Source organism: Sarcophilus harrisii, chromosome 4, assembly GCF_902635505.1.
Source record: "Sarcophilus harrisii chromosome 4, mSarHar1.11, whole genome shotgun sequence".
NCBI classification, from domain to species: domain Eukaryota; kingdom Metazoa; phylum Chordata; class Mammalia; order Dasyuromorphia; family Dasyuridae; genus Sarcophilus; species Sarcophilus harrisii.
The window spans coordinates 194,158,667-194,176,806 of NC_045429.1; the positions used below are offsets into that span (position 1 = coordinate 194,158,667).

An 18,140-nucleotide genomic window follows, 5' to 3' on the forward strand; every position below is an offset into this window, starting at 1 on the left:
CGACATTTTCTTCCTATATAAATTTGGGGCTAATAAAAGCATCTACCTCACGAGGTTGTTGTGAGGATCAAATAATATATTCTCTATAGAGAACACCTTGCAAACTTTAAAATGCCATCTTAATGCTAACTATTCTTGTTTGTAGAGAGACATCTAGTTCTGGCCAAGGTTAGACTAGTTGACCCCCTTTTGACTCTGATTCCCTATGATGTACACAAAAGATAACCGTGCTTATCATAATTTTTCCTTGGTGTGGTCTTGGGGGCTACAGATACCACTGGGCTATTTTATCACTGTAAACACATAATTCCACTTCACACACAAGCCGCATCCATCAGTGACCCTTTTCGTGCTTCACACACTGTGGAGGGAAAGGAAAGGCAAGATGGGGGATGCACTAGAATTTGCTAACTAAAGACAGGGAAGTATTCAGGGAGACAAGGAAATGATGCCCTCTAGGTTTTCATTCACCAAATTGGTTATATCTTGCAGCTGAAGTCTCGTGTTCTAATGACTCCTTTAGCAATCTCCCCTCCGCGTCCGCCGCGAAGCACACCGGAGCCAGATGTCAGCTCCATCCCTCAGGATGCAGCCGCCATGCCCAGCTCAGCAGCAGCAGCGCAGGCGCTCACAGGTACGTCCGCGGAACTCGATACAAAAGGGTGCGTTGGGGAGGCAGGGAGTTAGTGAACTGACTAATGGCTATTTGCTCCGCGGTCACAGACATCATTTGAGATCGATGTGACTGACGAGTTGGTTATCTCTGACAGTCAAATGAAATCTATAATGACCAGAAATGTCGAGCTATGCTGTCTTGAGGTTTGGAGCATTCTGTTTTGGGTTTTCAATGAACCTGATGATGGTCCTGCTGAACGCATGGGGGAAGGGAGGTAGGAAAGAGCGTGGAGGGAAAAAAAAAAGAAAGCCCTGTTTTGCTTCTTTGCCGTCAGACTTGATTTGAGCCAATACTAAGAAAATTCATCAATGTCATCTTATGTACATTCATATTTTTGATTTCCTAGTCTTGTCTCTTTTTACAAACCCATCTTTCTGCCATCAGTATCAGAGTAGGATGTATTTTAGCCAGTTTGGATTTCATATGAAATCAATTCTATGAAAGGGATCAAATATAAAATGATCCAATTCACTCATTCATTCATTTGTACACGAATGCACGGATCTATTAAATATCTGCTATGTGCTAGGAATTGTTTTAGATGTTAGAGAGAGACAAAGATAAAAATTGAATGGTCATAGGATTTGAGGAATTATATGTTATAGGGGAAAGAACTCTCCCTTTGAAATCATAGGACTGGGTTCAAATTTTGCCTTTGATTCTATCTACCAGTATGACCTTAGCTAATTTATTTAATCTGAATTTTCTTATGTATAAGATGAGGGGTTTGGAATAGAATTCTCTAAGGTCCTTTCTGCCTCTTAATTTATTATTATCTTATGAGCCTATAATTTGATATTCTTTAGAAAGATCCTATAATCAAATATCTCCTCTATTAAAGCTGAAAATTTCATTATCAGGAATTAATTTGTATTAATCTTTTAAAATCTAAAAAAAATAGGCCTGGTACTTATTTTTCAATGAATCAACCTTAGTGTGATTTTCTTTCCTTTTTAAAACAAAATCATTAATGCCTTTTGTATTAATGTCACAGTCACTTCCAGTTACTTCCTCATCCAAACCCCAGAATTATACTTCTTGTGAAACAAAGATAGTTAAGTAAATCCTACTGACATAGTGAATACTTCTGACTGTGTATGTAACACTCTGTACCTGTAATCTCCCACTTTTTTACCTTGAGAGAGAAAATGCTGAGTCATTTCTTTTCTAGGGATAAGACTGATAACATATAATTTATATATTATATTATTATATAATACAGTTATATAATTGACCATTATAATTATCAGATTAGACTTAATCTTAGTGTTACTTTCTTTTACATTATTGTAGACACTGGGAATATTCCCTTTTTCTGATTACTTCACTCTGAATTTAGTATATATTTTCCCATGTTTCTCTAAATTGCTCATATTCATCATTTGTTAAAGTTTAATAATTTTCCATTATATTTTTGTTTGTTGGACCATTCTCCAATTATAGATATCTACTTCACCCCCAATTTTTTTGTTTGTTTTTTATTTTTGCTATCACAGAAAGTGATGCTATGAATATTTTGTTGTCGGGTATCTGCCCAATAGAGAGAACTCTGGGCCAAAGAGAATGAACAATCTAGCCATTTCTCTTAAATCCAAATTGTTTTCCAATTCATAGATCCATTAACAGTGTATTTAGTGTGTTTATTTTCTTTTTTTTTCTTTTTATTTAATAGCCTTTTATTTACAGGATATATACATGGGTAACTTTACAGCATTAACAATTGCCAAACCTCTTGTTCCAATTTTTCACCTCTTCCCCCCCCCACCCCCTCCCCTAGATGGCAGGATGACCAGTAGATGTTAAATATATTAAAATATAAATTAGATTGTGTTTATTTTCTAATAGCTTCTTCAACATCTGTCATTTACAATTTAACAAATGTGAGGTGAAATATCAAAGCTAATTTAATTTATATTTTTTAGTAGAGATTTGGAGCAGTCTTTCATATGGTTGTTCATAGTTTGCAAAAAAAAAAAAAAAACCAACCCTGTTTTTATCTTTTTATTACTTATCTATTGACTCTTGATATTATATATTTGTGTTAATTCCTTATATATCTTGGAGACCAGAGTTTATGAATATTTGATACAAATTTGTATTGGTTTTATTTGTGCAAAAGCTTTTTAACTTTAGGTAGTCAAGCCTGTCTATTTTTTATTTTAAGATAAATTCTATACTTCCTTTGGTAAATAGTTATTCAGCTAGTCATATTTCTGAAAGGTATGTTCTCTTTAAGAAAAAAGAAAGAAAAAAGCTGTGACGCTCTATATAGAATATCCCCAAAAGTCTTAGTGCATTTTAAACTTTAAGAATAGCAATAGTCAGGGCAACTAGGTGGCACAGTGGATAGAGCACCAGCCCTGAAGTCAGGAGGACCTAAGTTCAAATCTGCTCTCAGACACTTAACACTTCCTAGCTATGTGACCCTGGGCAAGTCACTTAACCCTAATTGCCTCAACAAAAAACAAATACACAAATAATAGCAGTTTGATACTAAAAACATACAAAAATTATCTTCAAAAGTTATTTCAGTTTTTTTTAAATTAAAGTTTCTTATTAACTATAACCAACATCTTGTGCTGTAGGTTCCATTAAGTGATTTTTTTTGGACTTTGCAAAAATCTTCTTGAGATACTGCTCAGTGCCTGCAACAATTGCATCACACACATTAGCTTTAAAATAATCCAAAGAATTAACATTTAACATGTATTGGTCAACCTGCCATCTGGGGGAGGGGATGGGGGGAAGGAGGGGAAAAATTGGAACAAAAGGTTTGGCAGTTGTCAATGCTGTAAAATTACCTATGCATATAACTTGCAAATAAAAAGGTATAATAAAAATAAATAAATAAATAAAAAAGATAATCCAAAGAAAACTATTTTTGCATGTATTTGGGAAAATAAAATACTATTGAAATTTAGAAAAATAAATAAAAATAAAAGATTTTATTAGTTATAAAAAAAACATGCAAAGAATGAGATTTTGAAGCATACATCACAGTTTTGATGTGCATCCACAAAAGAATCCTAATGTTTATAAATCAGATTATTGAGGTGGCAAATTTGCTGGTCTGAGAAAGTATTTTCCAGAAAACAAATTAAATTAAGTGTGTTATTCATAATTCATAAAATTAAATAAGTATAAAAGAAATATAATTTATAAAGGGTACTCTATTTAGATAAATAATGTATTTGAAATAAGTAATAGTACACAATGCTGTATTAAACCAAGTTTCTGTCTATTTTTTCGTTTCCCAGCGATTTTTATGGGTTAGAGAGTCCTTTCATCAATAGTTTAATGTAAGTTTTGCAGATTATTTTCTTCAAAAGAGTATTTGTTGGAAACAATACTTCCTGAAAGGGTTGGATAAAAGGAGAGAAAAACTGCAAAGGAAGAAAGGGCATAGAAAAAGAAGGCTGTGGTCATCATGACATCTTATCATCTTCACATTTTTGTTTACAGGTGGCCATTCAGAGATGGAAGTTTATAAAGTAAAATGTAAGATAGATTTAATACATGGCCTTAGAGAACAATAATGGTACATAATGGCACCTAAAACAAGGAGGCAGTGAGATTTAATGGGAAAAGTTTAGATTCTGGAGACACAGGAACTGGGTTCAAATCCTGGCTCCGATGTTTACTATCATCTTGAAAAGGTGGGCATTCAACTAGATTGCATCTGAGATTCTTTCCAACTTGAGATCTATGGTGCTGTATACTTTGAGTTAGAAAGAAGTTGCTGTCAATGGACAGTTTTAAGGTTTTTTCTGATCTTTTCAAAAACAAGGAAATTCTAGTTGATTTGTATGATCAATCCCATTCTTTAAAAAAATAAACAACATTTTTTTTCCTATTTAAAAAGTCTCATTTTCTCTCCTTCCCAGGAGGGAAAAAATTAAATCCTTGTAACAAATATGAATGGTTTAGCAGAACAAATTCCAGTATTGTCCAGTCAAAAAGTGCATGCCTTATTTGGCATTTTTAGGAAGCAGGAAACATCCTTTATCACTGATCTCCTTGAATCCTGGTTTGATCATTATGCTGATCAGAATTCTTAAGTCTTTCAAAGTTGATTATTTTGGAATGAAATTGTTATGGTATATAATGTTCCAGTTCTGTTTACTTCAGTTTTCATTATTTCATAATACATATTAATTATATTCTCCATAAGTCATTGAAAACTGGTGGGTGCTCCTAGATTCCCTGAGTCATATGTTCAAACTTGTCAGAAACCTTTTAGGTATGGAAATGGTTTTTATTTTCTTGTTTTCTGTTCATGTTTTGACTATACTTGCTGGACAGATATAACAGGGAATAATAATAATAAAAACAACTAATATTTACATAGATTTTTAAGATTTGTAAAGCACTGTGTGAATATTTCACTTGATCCTTTCAACAACTCTGGAAAGTGGGTGCTATTATCTTTATTTTATGGATGAATAAACAGAAACAGATTAAGTAAATTGCTCAGGGTCACACAACTGGTAAGTATTTGAAGCTAGACTTGAACCCAGTTCTTTCTGACTCTGTCAGCAATGTATCTACTTCACCACCATTTTAAAAAAAATAAACATCTATAGCTTTGTTCTGTTTATTGAGTTGACCTCTGATTCTTTTCAATAGTTGAAGACAAATAAACCTTCATCTGAGGCACCTAAGTGGCTCCATAGATACAACCCTGGGTTCAAATCCAGTCTCAGATACGTATTAACTCTGTGACCTTGATCAAGTCACTTAATCTTGTCTGACTCAGTTTTCTCACCTGTAAATTGAGGTAGAGAAGGAAATGGTAAATCACTCAATTATCTTTGCCAAGAAAACCCAAATGGGGTATGGAGAGCCAATTGTGACTGAAAACAACCGAACAATAATTTTTATTAGAATGCTACTAAAAAAATAGAATTGCGATGTAGAGTCAATCATAAGAAGTGGGCTGGTGTAATAGGCTAATGGACTTTTAGTTCAGAAGACATGAATTCAAATCCTACCTCCGATATTTACTGGGCTACATGATTCCTCACAAATCACCTAGTTTCTCTGGGTCTCCATTATCTGTAAAATTAGAAGCGTGGACTTGATGGCCCCTGAGGCTGTTTCAGTTTGAAATAATTAAATCTAGAAAATTAAACTAGTAATTTTTGTACCTGGGATAGCATATACTGCAACTAGGGCAAATACCATAAAAAAAATTCCTGCAAGCTAAGAAATAATACTTCCTTTGGGTAGATAATATGAAGAAATAGACTATATAACAGCTTCCTATTTTAATTTTTTCTCATCTGTTGTAAAACTGTAGATTCTTTAGCACCCTATAAATTCAACACTTTGGAGCAAAACTTCATCTTCCTTTCCCTATTTATAGGGAAGCATTATAATGCTTCTCTCTAGATGTTTACATTTTAGGATGGATATAGGATCAACCTTCCTGTTGTGCTTTCTCTTTTTTCTTTTCTTTTTCCTTTTCTATTTCTTGGATTGTTGTCCCTTTCTATTTTATATTCAAAGAGTTAAGTGATACTCCTTTCAAAGAACCAGTTCCCATAGTTGATTTTTATCCCAGGAGTATACTCTGTTGGTAAACTTTCTGTAATGAGTAGATTGATTAGAATGCTCTATCTAAACTTTCTTTTTACATATCAACAGGAGTGTAATCATGTAATTCTTATCACTGCCCATTTCCTGCTCTAGGGATGCTGTAGACTCAGATGCTGATTTGAAGAACAGTCTTTTATTTAGTCCTGATTTCAATGTCCTTTTTCAAGCTTATGGAACCTCAAAGATGTCTGTTGAACTCAACATCAGTATAGGTGGCTTCTCCATTGGCTAAGATGAAGCACTCTGTCTGGTCACTGAACATTTCTATGTCTCTCAGAGTCTGGGCACATTTCTTTAGTAGGACATTTATGCTGGATGATGAGGAAATTAGGTGGACAGAGAAGAAAATGAATATATGCTTGGTAAAGAAGGTTAACCTTTAATTTTTAAAGTAATATCTTTTTTTTTTCCTTTGGAGAAATGGTTAACTGTGATTACAAAATGTTGAATAGTCAGACAAAATTGCTATTGGTTATTTTTGCTCGACTTTTACTTTGTCCCAAGGGAAGGTTCATTGGCAGTGAAGGTGGGGAATGCTATATCTGGAAATGACTGTGATATAAAGACAAAAGGCATCAATAACCAATAATTAATTAATTCATTCTTTAAAATAAAAGGAATATATCCATTGAGATAGCCATTGCCTGTACAGTAAAGATACAGTTAAGGAAAAGCTAGTGAGGCTCTGTCTCAGGCTCACCAAGATATACATGCATACATGTATATATACACATATATGTATGTGGGTGTCACACATACACACATATATAAAATATGCATCTCTATTATCCTAAGCATGCCATGTCAAGAGGGTCAGAATCAAATAATTTTATTTTCTTCCTTGGCACAAAATCAGACAGTTTCAGTGCTGATTTCTAGAATCTCTGAACTGAAAGAAATTCTAGCTCTTGTTCCTCCCTACACTTCTTTGAACACTGAAGTGATTCATACCACCAATATTCATTGAACATAGACTGGGAGCAAATCTCTGTCCTAGGTGCTGAATAGGAAGGGGTAGAATAAGAAAAGAGCACCATAGTCACTTGTTTTCTCTAAGTTTCCAATAGCTTTTACCTTCTAATTAGATAGATAAATAGGTAGGTGGATAGGAAGCAAGATAGGTAGGTAGGTAGGCAGATTAAGCAGAATGGGGCAATGGTTAGAATACTGTTGAGTTCAGGTTGTCTTGACTTCAAAAATCTTGCCTCTGACATTTACTGATTGCATGACCATGGGCAAACTAAATAACCTATTTAGGCTTCAAGTTACATCTGAGGACTTATTAATTACAGAACAATCACTGATCTGCTAGTTGATAGAAGGGATTTCCATACTGGTAGCTCCCCAGTACCACATTAGTGGTATCACAGCTCATCAGAGTGTTAGACATTATTTGTCCTTCCAGAGGAAAAAAAAAATATTCCTTGAAATTCTCCTCAGCTACAAAGGACATTCCTTACCACCACCACTATCCTATTCCTACTACATTCCTACCTATAATTCACTATTTCTTTTTCTCCAGAAAGCAAAGAATAACATTTTACTTCAGATATACTTCTCAAAGATTACCTGCCAAAGCTGCAAGTTACATTTACTGGGCCAGCATGACCTCAATAATGTTATCATCCCCTAGATTTTAGCATAGTCTGGCACATAGAAGATGCTTGAAAAATGCTCATTGAATAAGTAGAAGTTGAATGAACTTCAGTCCCTCAGGCAAAACTTTGCAGAATAGCTCCTTTCTCTTTTTCTAGCCCATGATTTGAAGTAATATCACTCGTTTACCCCTGGCTTTTATAAATAGCACAGCAGGGATTGCTTGGGCAGTAGGTACACCTATACATGGACAAATAGGGCATGATAGAAAAAAAAACCCAAAACTTTCTACAATGTGTCAGATTAAATTCCATATCTAGGTTATGATGTATGGCCCATTGATTCATTTTCTTTTTGATTGCTTGGGGAAGATGGGAAAACTATATCTCATATGTTCAATCCAATAAAAATTTTATTGTGACAACTGTTTGCCAGGTATTGAGGACATAAAGTCAAAAATGAAAAAAAAAACAGCTCTGCATTCAAATGGCTTTTATTTTCCTAGGTCCTTTCCTTGGTGGCTATCACCCTCCTGAAGTCACCCCCCAGTTTCATAGAAGACCAAGAAGAGCAAGTGAGCATACTTTTCCTTTGAAGTTATGAGTGAATAATATTTTTACCAGATAGGTCTCTATTGACAAATATTGTGACATTTAGGGGCTACCTCAAAACCTTTTTCGAAGAAAGAAAAAGTCACCAAAAAGGAGTCATTTTATTTTTTAGGGGAGGTAGGAGAGGAAAGAATGGAATGTGTATCTATTTGCACACATAGTAAGAAAATGACCACCAGAACTTTTAAATATTAGAAGTTTAGAACCATTATTACTAGTGAATTAATAAAGATCAGGTTTTGGCTTCCAGTATGGTCGCAGTCACTAAGCTCTGTGCTGAAAGACCCCTGAAGCTAAAGTTCAGTTTCATGGAAGGGTAGACAACAACATCAGTTATACTTATCCCTCTATCATTCTATTCACAAAGTTGGGTGTTTGCCCTATTGCTTTGGAGGGCTTGACACTTTTGCTCCTTTAAGAACATTCATCATTCTAGGATTGTCAGTGATACTTCCTAAAGGGAAGGAGGAAGGAAAAGGGAGTGAAATTCTGGGAGAGACCCTCAGCATAACATGATCCCCAGTGTTCCATAATAAGCACATGGTGCTGGGTATTTGTCTCTACAGTTTGCATTTATGTCAACAAACAAGCCAACTTGGGGCCATACCTGGAGAGAAAGAAGGTACAGCAACTCCCGGAGCACTTTGGGCCTGAGAGGCCCACAGCAGTCCTGCAGCAGGTGGTTCAGGCATGCATTGATTGTGCATACCAACAGAAGACAGTCTTTTCCCTGGTCAAGCAGGGATATGGTGGTGAGATGGTATCTGGTAAGGCTCTGGAGGATGATTGATTGTTGGGAGGCTAACAAGTGGGGGGACATCACGATAGGGTTCAATTGAGAAATCAGGGTCAAAGCTTAGGGGGGATGATTAGGACAGAGCCTATCCAAAGGTACTGAAATCCCAAGTGATTCTTTCCTCCATCAAAATAGGAGAGAGGCCCCATAACTTTAAAAAAGCTGGTTGCTTAAAGTTACCTTCCAGCTATAGGAAATTGTCTGAAACCTGACCTGAGACTTAGCCCATTTTCCAATCCCAGCTCTGCAGTGTTTCACTTAGATTCTCTTCGCCTCAATTTCTTCATCTGTAATATGAGAGAATTAAATAATAATTGCTAACACATAGCAATTTCAAATTTTCAAAGTGCTATACAGGCATTATTTGATTTTATTTTTTAATAAATCCACATCTAAAATTGTATGACTACTTTGCCTTAAAAAAAATTCCCACTACATTAGGTAGTTTTAACTACCCAAGTCTGCTCTCCACTGCTCATCTTCCATCTTGTCCATTGTTCCTTTCTGGCTGACCAATAGCAGAGCAAGGAAGAAAGCCTCTTGACCCAATGGGAATATTGATCTCTCTTGCCAAATTTTTGTCTCTGATTAGGGTTTCAAACAAAATATATTGAATTATATTAATTGTTGGATTATTTATTTCTTTTGCATAGCTCTTGTGCTATTTTTGCCACACAAATTCATCTCCAATTTCTTCTCCCCCTGTGCCATTAATATAGTTGATCTTGAACTGAGTGTGTACTTTGCGGAATTTTTTTTTTCTCTAGCATCCCTATATTATCATTCTCTTTATAGGCCTAGAATGAAAGTTTATGAAAGAGGCTCAGATGAAGACTGTTCTCTACAAACTCAGTCCCTCCAAAAATTATATCATGTTCTCAATTTTTTCTGTTAAATTCAATAATGTTCATCTCCTTAAGTGCTTGCACATTCATAGAGAGAAATAAACTTGCAGGCCCATGAATTCAGGGAGTGTCAGCCACCAAAGTCTATTCCCTCTGATGTGTACTAGCACCTAGCTTGGGTTATAAAACATAGTAGGTGCCAATTAAATGCTTGTTGAGTTGAAGTAGTCATAGGATCCTAGTTCTAGAGCTGGAAGCAACCTCAGAGACCATCTAATAAAAAAATCTTCATTTTATAGATGAGGAGACTGAGGTTTAGAGAAGTTTAGTGACTTGTTTAATGTCACACAGATAGCATCAGCAGCAGGATTTAAACTCAGTTCCTTGTACTCCAGTGCCAGTTCTCTATTGAATTGAGGTGAATTGCATCAAGTTGAATTTGCACATATGATATCATCTCAGCCATCAATTAGATCAGTTTATAGGCCTTTCTCTTCTTTATGGCACAAAAATTATGGGAAGCCATGATTTCCTACAAAGTTTTATCCTCTCTAGGCAGGGTTGTGGCTCTTTTTGTTAATGGATAGTCAATTCACAATTTGGAATGTCTCCACATACATGATTTTAATCTGTAAACTTTCTGCAAATATTATTTTAAAAGAGATGAAGGGCATGACCAGAGATTAGAGGAAGAGGAAAATGAAAATTTAAGACAGAGGAATCTGCTTACATTTAGTACATAAGATGTCTCTTCTACAAGAGCGAGCCATCATATACTATCTCACTGGACCCTTAAAACAACCCTGTGAGATAGTTGATATTATTTCCATTTTACAGATGAGGAAATTAAGTTTCCTTAAGAGATAGCAATTAAGTGACTTGTCTCGGGGTCATATAGTTGGTAAGTGTTTGGGGCAGGATTCATACTTAAGTATTCCTGATTCCAAATGCAATGCTTAAAAAAAATTCAAGAGATATAGTTTCTGGGTAAATTGAATGGGATTCCCCCTAACTCACCCCTGGGTTTGCTTCTCATTCCTTAATTAACTTAGTGCACCAAAATCCCAACTTCAAGCTCCCTTTCCCAGCTCTCTATGGCTTGGGGGCAGAATTTCCAGTAGACACAGAAAGACTTTAAAATGGAAAAGTATACATATTAGACTTCTGGGTCTCTTGGGGACTTAACTAAGTTCACAAAGACAATAAGCATTGTAATAGGGATTTGAATCAAAGGCCCTGTACTCTAAATCCAGCCCTCTTTCTACTAAAGTGTTTAGCCTCTATAGGATGGAGCAGATGAAAAAGTCTTCTGGCCCCAACTACAAATCATAAAATCATAGACTTAAAACCGGAAAGATTAGAAACCATTGACTCAATAGGTACCGATACATCTTGACCAGGAAGTGTAAGTTGTTAACAATCCTATTCCCCACCAGCTGTCTCATGGGAGATTGGCTCATTTTTTTCAGAGAGATTAAGGGACTTGTCCAAGGTCACTCAAGTAATAAACGTTAGAGCGTTAGAGTTAGAAAGCTACGTGCTCTGACAAATTCTTTGACTTTTTCATTGCTACCATGGTCATGGATAGATGGCTAGACTGACAAAAACAGAATTAGTAGAGGACAAAGAAGCATTTAAGTGTTTATTGTGTGCCAGGTACTGTGTGCCAAACACTGAGGATATAGATATAAGCAAGCAGGACAATCTTTGCCTCAAGGAGCTTATATTTCAGTGAGTATAGATAAATTTAAAGGAGCTAGAAAGGGGAGAAAGTATTTGCACAGATTTGGTAGCAATGGGTGGAGTCCTAGTTCCCAGGAAAATAAGTTCCAAATTCTTCTATCAAAGCTGTAAGAACAGAAGAAATAAGTTGCTATGTGGATTTTGGGGGTGGGGAGAGAGACATGGCCAAAGTGTTGTCAGCATAGTAAGGAGGAGCTCAGGAAGTGTATTCCAAGACAGACCCTCAAGCACTATTGTTTCTTTTTAAAGCCAAACCAAGACAGCATATTGGGGGTGGGAGGGGTTGAAATTTTCTTTTCTCTTATTTCATTGCATTTTTTTTGAATTTTATTTTTATTTCATTTGACTGTTTTAATTAAATTTTAATTTCATTTCTTTTTAATTATAATTACTTAAATTTCATTTCATTTTTTTCATTTTACTTAATTTTATTTTAAATTAATTAAATTTTCTTTTATTTCAATTTATTTTATTTACTTTTACATTTTATTTCATTTTGATTTGATTTCTTGGCTCCCAGGCTGTTTGGCCCAAGCTCTTCTTCCATACACACAGCTCTGAATCGCTGTCTCCTGTGGTTTTTCAGTCTCAGCTTCTTTTGATGGGAAACAGCATCTCCTGAGCCTGCCGATGGTGAGCAGCTTTGGCTGTGTCTTAAGCTTCTTGAGGAAGCTATGTCAGAGCCTGTTGTGTGACAACCTCTTCACCAGCCAGCCTCTCCCCCAGTACCCCAGGGCTCCTGAGCATGGTCCAGATTATGAGGACAGGAGGATGGAGTCAGGTAGGCCTTGACCTGTCCCAGCTGGCCTTGTTATCTGAGACTGGAGATAGTGACACGGACCTTCTGGGACCTTTCTGTAAGAATTACTTTCTTGCTATAGTTAAACTGCTAATATGCTAATAACAGCCAGTTCCTGGGAATTCTCTCATTGGGGTCTTCTGGGCTTCTCTTTCTGGGGTATTTATTTTAGCATTTGGTTTTCCTGGATTAAGAAATACCTGGAAGACTGACATTATACATTTAAATTTCTCAGACATTAAAATTTAGACTCATCTATGATTAAGAATTTTTTCTTTATTTTTAGTCCACTATTGTCATTTCATTGTAGAGAGCTTCTGATGAGGTGACTCCCTCTACAATTTCAGACCATTAAAGGATTCTATTACTTCAAGTCTCAAGTCCTTGAGTGCACTGAATTTAAGATACTTATTCAGTGATCACACCATCAGTAAATCTTTGAGATAGAATCTGAACCACATCCTCTTAACTCAGAGGCCAGACCTCTATCTTCTATGCCAGGGCTGGGGAATGTCTGGCCATGTAAGACCCAATAAATCATGTACTAAGGCAACCACAGGCGATAATGAGCTGAAAGCTAGGTACAACCTCCCACCGTCTGAGTTCTATAAATTGATAATTTTGCATGGTCCTTGAATGATGTTGTAAATGTCCAAATGGCCCTTAGCAGAAAAAAGGCTACCTTCCTCTCCTCTATGCTATCCTGTCTCTCAAGCTTTTTCATATTGACCATACTTGAAACTTGTGATTCACTGTCATTGTTACTGTATGTTACTATGAATGAAGAACTCTCCAAAGTCCTAAGTAAACTGGGTCAGATAATTATTTAATCTAGTAAATATACAAACATTAAAAGTATCTATTTCATGAATCAGATCATATAGTGAAGAAGAATATTTTTCTTCTAGCAGGTAAGTGGCACAGTGAATAGACCAATAGGTCTGTAATCAGGAATATCTGAATTCCAATCCAGCCTAGGGCACTTACTAGTTCTGTGACCTTGGGCAAGCCACTTCACCTCTAGTTTTTTTCAACTGTAAAATGGGGATAAAATAGCATTTACCTCTCAAGGTTATTGTGATGATTAAAGGAAGTAGTATTTGTAAAGCTCTTAGCATGGTGTCCAGCATACAGAAGGGACTTAAATACTTTTTCCTTCCCTCTCTCACTAAAATATTTAAAGTATTGCCTCTTCCCAACTCTCCTATTCTCTAACGTTTTTATAGAGCACGGCTCTTCTTGTTAGAGAGAGGAAAGTTCTAGGACAGCAGGGCTAAATGGATAGATTTTACAGAAGTCACATGTCATAATAATGTCCTTTTGAGAGTATAATTGCATCGATTAGAAGTATTTGTTTCCCCTAAAAAGACACCTCTCTCTGTATCTCTTTCTGTCTCTCCTTCATTTTCTCTCTCTGTTTCTCCTTCTCTCTCTCTGTGGGTCCGTCTTCTTCTGCTTGTTTCTCTTTGTCTCTCTCTCTCTTTCTGTGTCTCTCTTTCTCTGTCTGGAGGTATTATGATTGAATTTCATAAACTTGAAATGGCCTCAGAGGACTTGAGCACAAGTCACAAGTCATTTACTGCCTACCTGTGTGACCTTGGAAAAAGTTATTTGCCATCTCTGGGCCTCAGTTTTCTTATTTGTAAAATGAGGAGAATTATAACTGATTGGTCAAGATGATAAAATATGGAAACAGTGAATGTTAAATGAGCTATGGGAGATAGGTATGCTAATATACTGTAGGTAGAGGCACTGATTAGCCTATCATTTAGCATTTGAAGTTTTGAAGTCATTCTAGAAAAATGACTGAAAAGTTCATACCCTTTGACCCAGCAGTTCCACTATTGGATATATATTCCCCAAAAGGTCAAAGACAGAAGAAAAAGGAAAAATACACACACACTCACTCTAACACTCTCACAATATATATATGCATATGTAGTACACACATGTATCTTTATATATTGTATATTTATACATATATAAATACATGTACATGTATGTGTATATACAGAACAAATATTGAATTTATATACATGTACATACATATATAGAGAAACCTAAAGAAAATATACATACATGTCATAATATGTTCATATGACATGTGTATAGATGAAGCACATGCTGGTATAGGTATACATGCACATATAAACATAAAGGAAATGCATGTATATGTACCCATATGGCTATATGGAGTTGAATTTCTAAATAAAGGACATGTGTGTATGTACATATACACATACATACATGTACATATGAAGTACATGTTAAGTTTATATCCGCATATATGGGCAATTTATATAGTCATATTATTTTGTGGTGGCAAAAGCCCCCCACTGCCCACCCTTGCATGTACCTGGAAACAAAACAGTTAACTATTGATTGAGAAATGGCTGAATCAATTATGATATATGAATGCAATGGGATATTATTGTGCCGTAAGTAATAATAACTAAAATGAGAAATTCAGAGAAAGTTGGAAAGATTTACTTAACTATAGCAAAACAAAGTAAAACCAAGAGAATAAATATATGCTCCTCATAATTACATAAAGAAAAATAACATAAACATATATCAGAATTGAGAGCAATGATTAATCTTGACTCTAGAGGACCAGTGATGAAACATGCTTTTCTCTCTCTGGATGAGAAGTATTCTGGGTTTTGGATATGAAATGAGACATGTCAGACATGGTCAATGTGTCTGTTATTTATCTGTACTGGAGAAATGATTCTTTTCCTGATACATGTGTGTGGAAAATTTATGATAAGTCATAGTTGTATAATAAAAACAAAATAAAATTATAAAACATTTTAATAAAATGAATTATAATCATGAGTCTGATTTATATTTCTCACAATAGCTTGCATTTATACTTTATATAAGCAATTTCATTGGATCCTCACAATAATCCTGGGAAACAGATGCTAATATGATCCCTGTTTTATAGATAAGAAAACTGAAGCATATAAAGATGTGCCCAAGGTCATACAGCTAGTTACTATCCTTGTGAACAACATGAGTTGAATGGAATATTCAGGGAGGACTAGCACCTCTGAGAGTAAGGGCTGCTCATCCCTTTGGCCATTCAGCTGTCACCTGTGGCTTCAAGAAGATGTAGCATGCTACCAACAAACTTCATACCTGTCAGTGAGTTAGGGGGATTTTTTTACCCCAAACACTTGAAAACTTCCCTTGGTGGAATGAGTGGATAAGAATGATTTCTTTCAACAGCCATGAAGGGGATTGAAGCAGATGTTGTGGAGTACTTAGAGCTTAGTCAGAAATTGAAGAGTCCAAGTCATCCATTGCACCTAGATGATTGCCAATCCCTGACTTTTTTCTTGCCACTGAACTTTGAACTTAGAGAGGATGAGGCTGATGACTTTGTGCAATTCTTCCTCATTTAAATGCAGTTCACCCATTAGTTAAGACATTTCTCCAAGGTCATTGGTTCTCATCCAATTGAAGAACAAGCAATAGAGGACAACATGATGAGATATAGGATCACTATTACAAAGGCAAGAGTAGTTAGAAAATGGAACCAGAAACTGGGAGAACAGAGTGGCTGTCTTGGATCTGACACTAAGAGGCTATGTATTCTTTAGTTAATTATTCAACCTTTCTTGGCCTCAGTTCTCTCAACTGGAAAATGAAGGAGTTGGATGATATGTTCTCTAAGACCCCAACCAGCTCAAATTATCTAGTAATCAGATTTCCCTTTAAAACCTTATTTGGCTTAAAGACACTTAAAAAACTAATTTTTCCTCCAGTGAGTTTCCCAGTAAGAATGGTACAGTAGTCTGGATTCACTTCTAAACACAATCTCTTAGCCCATTAGGAACAGCTCAAAGTGGGCTAGCCAACCAGTCCATTAACAGGGACTAGCCCCGTCCCTCTTTCCAAAGCCTAAAAAGCCTTGGCTAAGGCTCTAGGTTTTTCTTTTGGGTGAAATTTGGAATGGAAGAGCACCTTTTTCCTTTGATTGTAGATCATAACCTTTCTTAAAACAGGCTACATTGCTATTTATTCAAAGAAGCATGATGGCTTTGTCTCTAATCACACTTGGCAGGTTTAATTCCAGAGCCATGATGAAAGGAAAAGTTGGGAGCAGTGTTGTTCAGGATTCATTTGCCCCTTTTCTCACTCTTCAGGGTGACCTCTTGTTTTTATTTTATTTTAAGTAGAGTCCCATATTAAATGAAAGGCTGGGTGGTAAGGTGAAAAGGGTACTTTGCTACCTTTAGAGTTGGAGCACTTGGGTTCAAATTCCTGTAAGATTTCAAGGATTTTCATGAGCCTTCCTGGCCTTCAGTTTCCTCATCTGTAAAATGGAGTCAGACTAACAACTTTAGATATAAAAATCAAGGATGTAAAGATTTCCTTATAGATACAACCTTAAAGAGAGAATCATGGATCCATAAAGCATTAATTAAAAGGAATCTTGGAGATGAATCCTTTCATCTTACAAAGGAGTAAACTGAGCCAGGGTTTGCTTCAGAACATTAGATTCTTATAGTCTCTATTATAGTCTTAAAAGCTATAAGTAACCTTTGGCAATGTGTAATTTTAAAGATCAACTTATATTTATTAATTGACCAGGTATTGTATCAGTCACTGGAGATACAAAGACAAAAGAGAAATAGCATCTGCATCTAAATAGTCTATCAAGGGAGATATACAGATTTTTGTCATTATTGTTGTTCACTTATTTTCAGGCATGTTCAACTCTTTCTGACCACAATTGGGGTTTTCTCGACAAAGATACTGGAGTGGTTTGCCATTTTCTTTTCTAGCTCATTTTTTCTATATCTGACTATGCATCCCAGATAGTTCTGGAGGGGAAAGTGAGGCAGTTGACCTTGCATAGCCCTCCCTCACTTAAATCCGATTCATTTACATTTCAGGCATCACTTGCCTCATGTCATGGTCATCTTCAAGAACAAAGGATAAACAATAATAGATGAGGAAACTGAGGTAAACAGTGTGAAGTGACTTGTTCAGGGTCACATAGCTAGAAAGTGTCTGAGGCTGGATTCAAACTCAAGAAAATGAGTTTTTCTGACCCCAATCTCATGCTTTATGCACTGTACCACTTATCTCCTCAGAGACAACCCAGAAACAAGGTATATAAATAATATAAATAGATATACAAAATAGAAAGTGAAAATGAGGCTGCCTCTAGTGGTCTAGAGATGGCTAGGGGACATCATGGTGCACGGAACACTAAGCCTGGAGTCAAAAGACCTGAATTCAAATACACCTTCAGACATTTACTATCTGTATAATCTTGGGTGAGTCATTTGACTGCTGTTTGCCTCAGTTTCCTCATCTGTAAATTGGAAATAAAAATTGTATCTACCTGCCAGGAGTGTTGTGAGAACCAAATGAGATATTTGTTTTTAAAAAATGCTTAGGTCAGTGCTTGGATCCTCATTTCCTTCCTTCCCCAATGGAGGCAAAGTGCCCAATTCTT

The 18,140-nt window shown here is 35.9% G+C and overlaps 1 protein-coding gene across 1 annotated transcript in view; it reads left to right on the forward strand.

Annotated features, from left to right (window-relative positions):
* The window catches only part of SCML4 (Scm polycomb group protein like 4), an 86,154-nt gene that overhangs the window by 19,065 nt on the left and 48,949 nt on the right, over nucleotides 1–18,140 (forward strand). Inside the window, exons 2-5 of the mRNA XM_023503148.2 lie at nucleotides 493–634; nucleotides 8,376–8,444; nucleotides 9,048–9,248; nucleotides 12,452–12,646. Coding sequence (XP_023358916.1) covers nucleotides 493–634; nucleotides 8,376–8,444; nucleotides 9,048–9,248; nucleotides 12,452–12,646 — 607 coding nt within the window. The remainder of the gene's footprint in view (nucleotides 1–492; nucleotides 635–8,375; nucleotides 8,445–9,047; nucleotides 9,249–12,451; nucleotides 12,647–18,140) is intronic.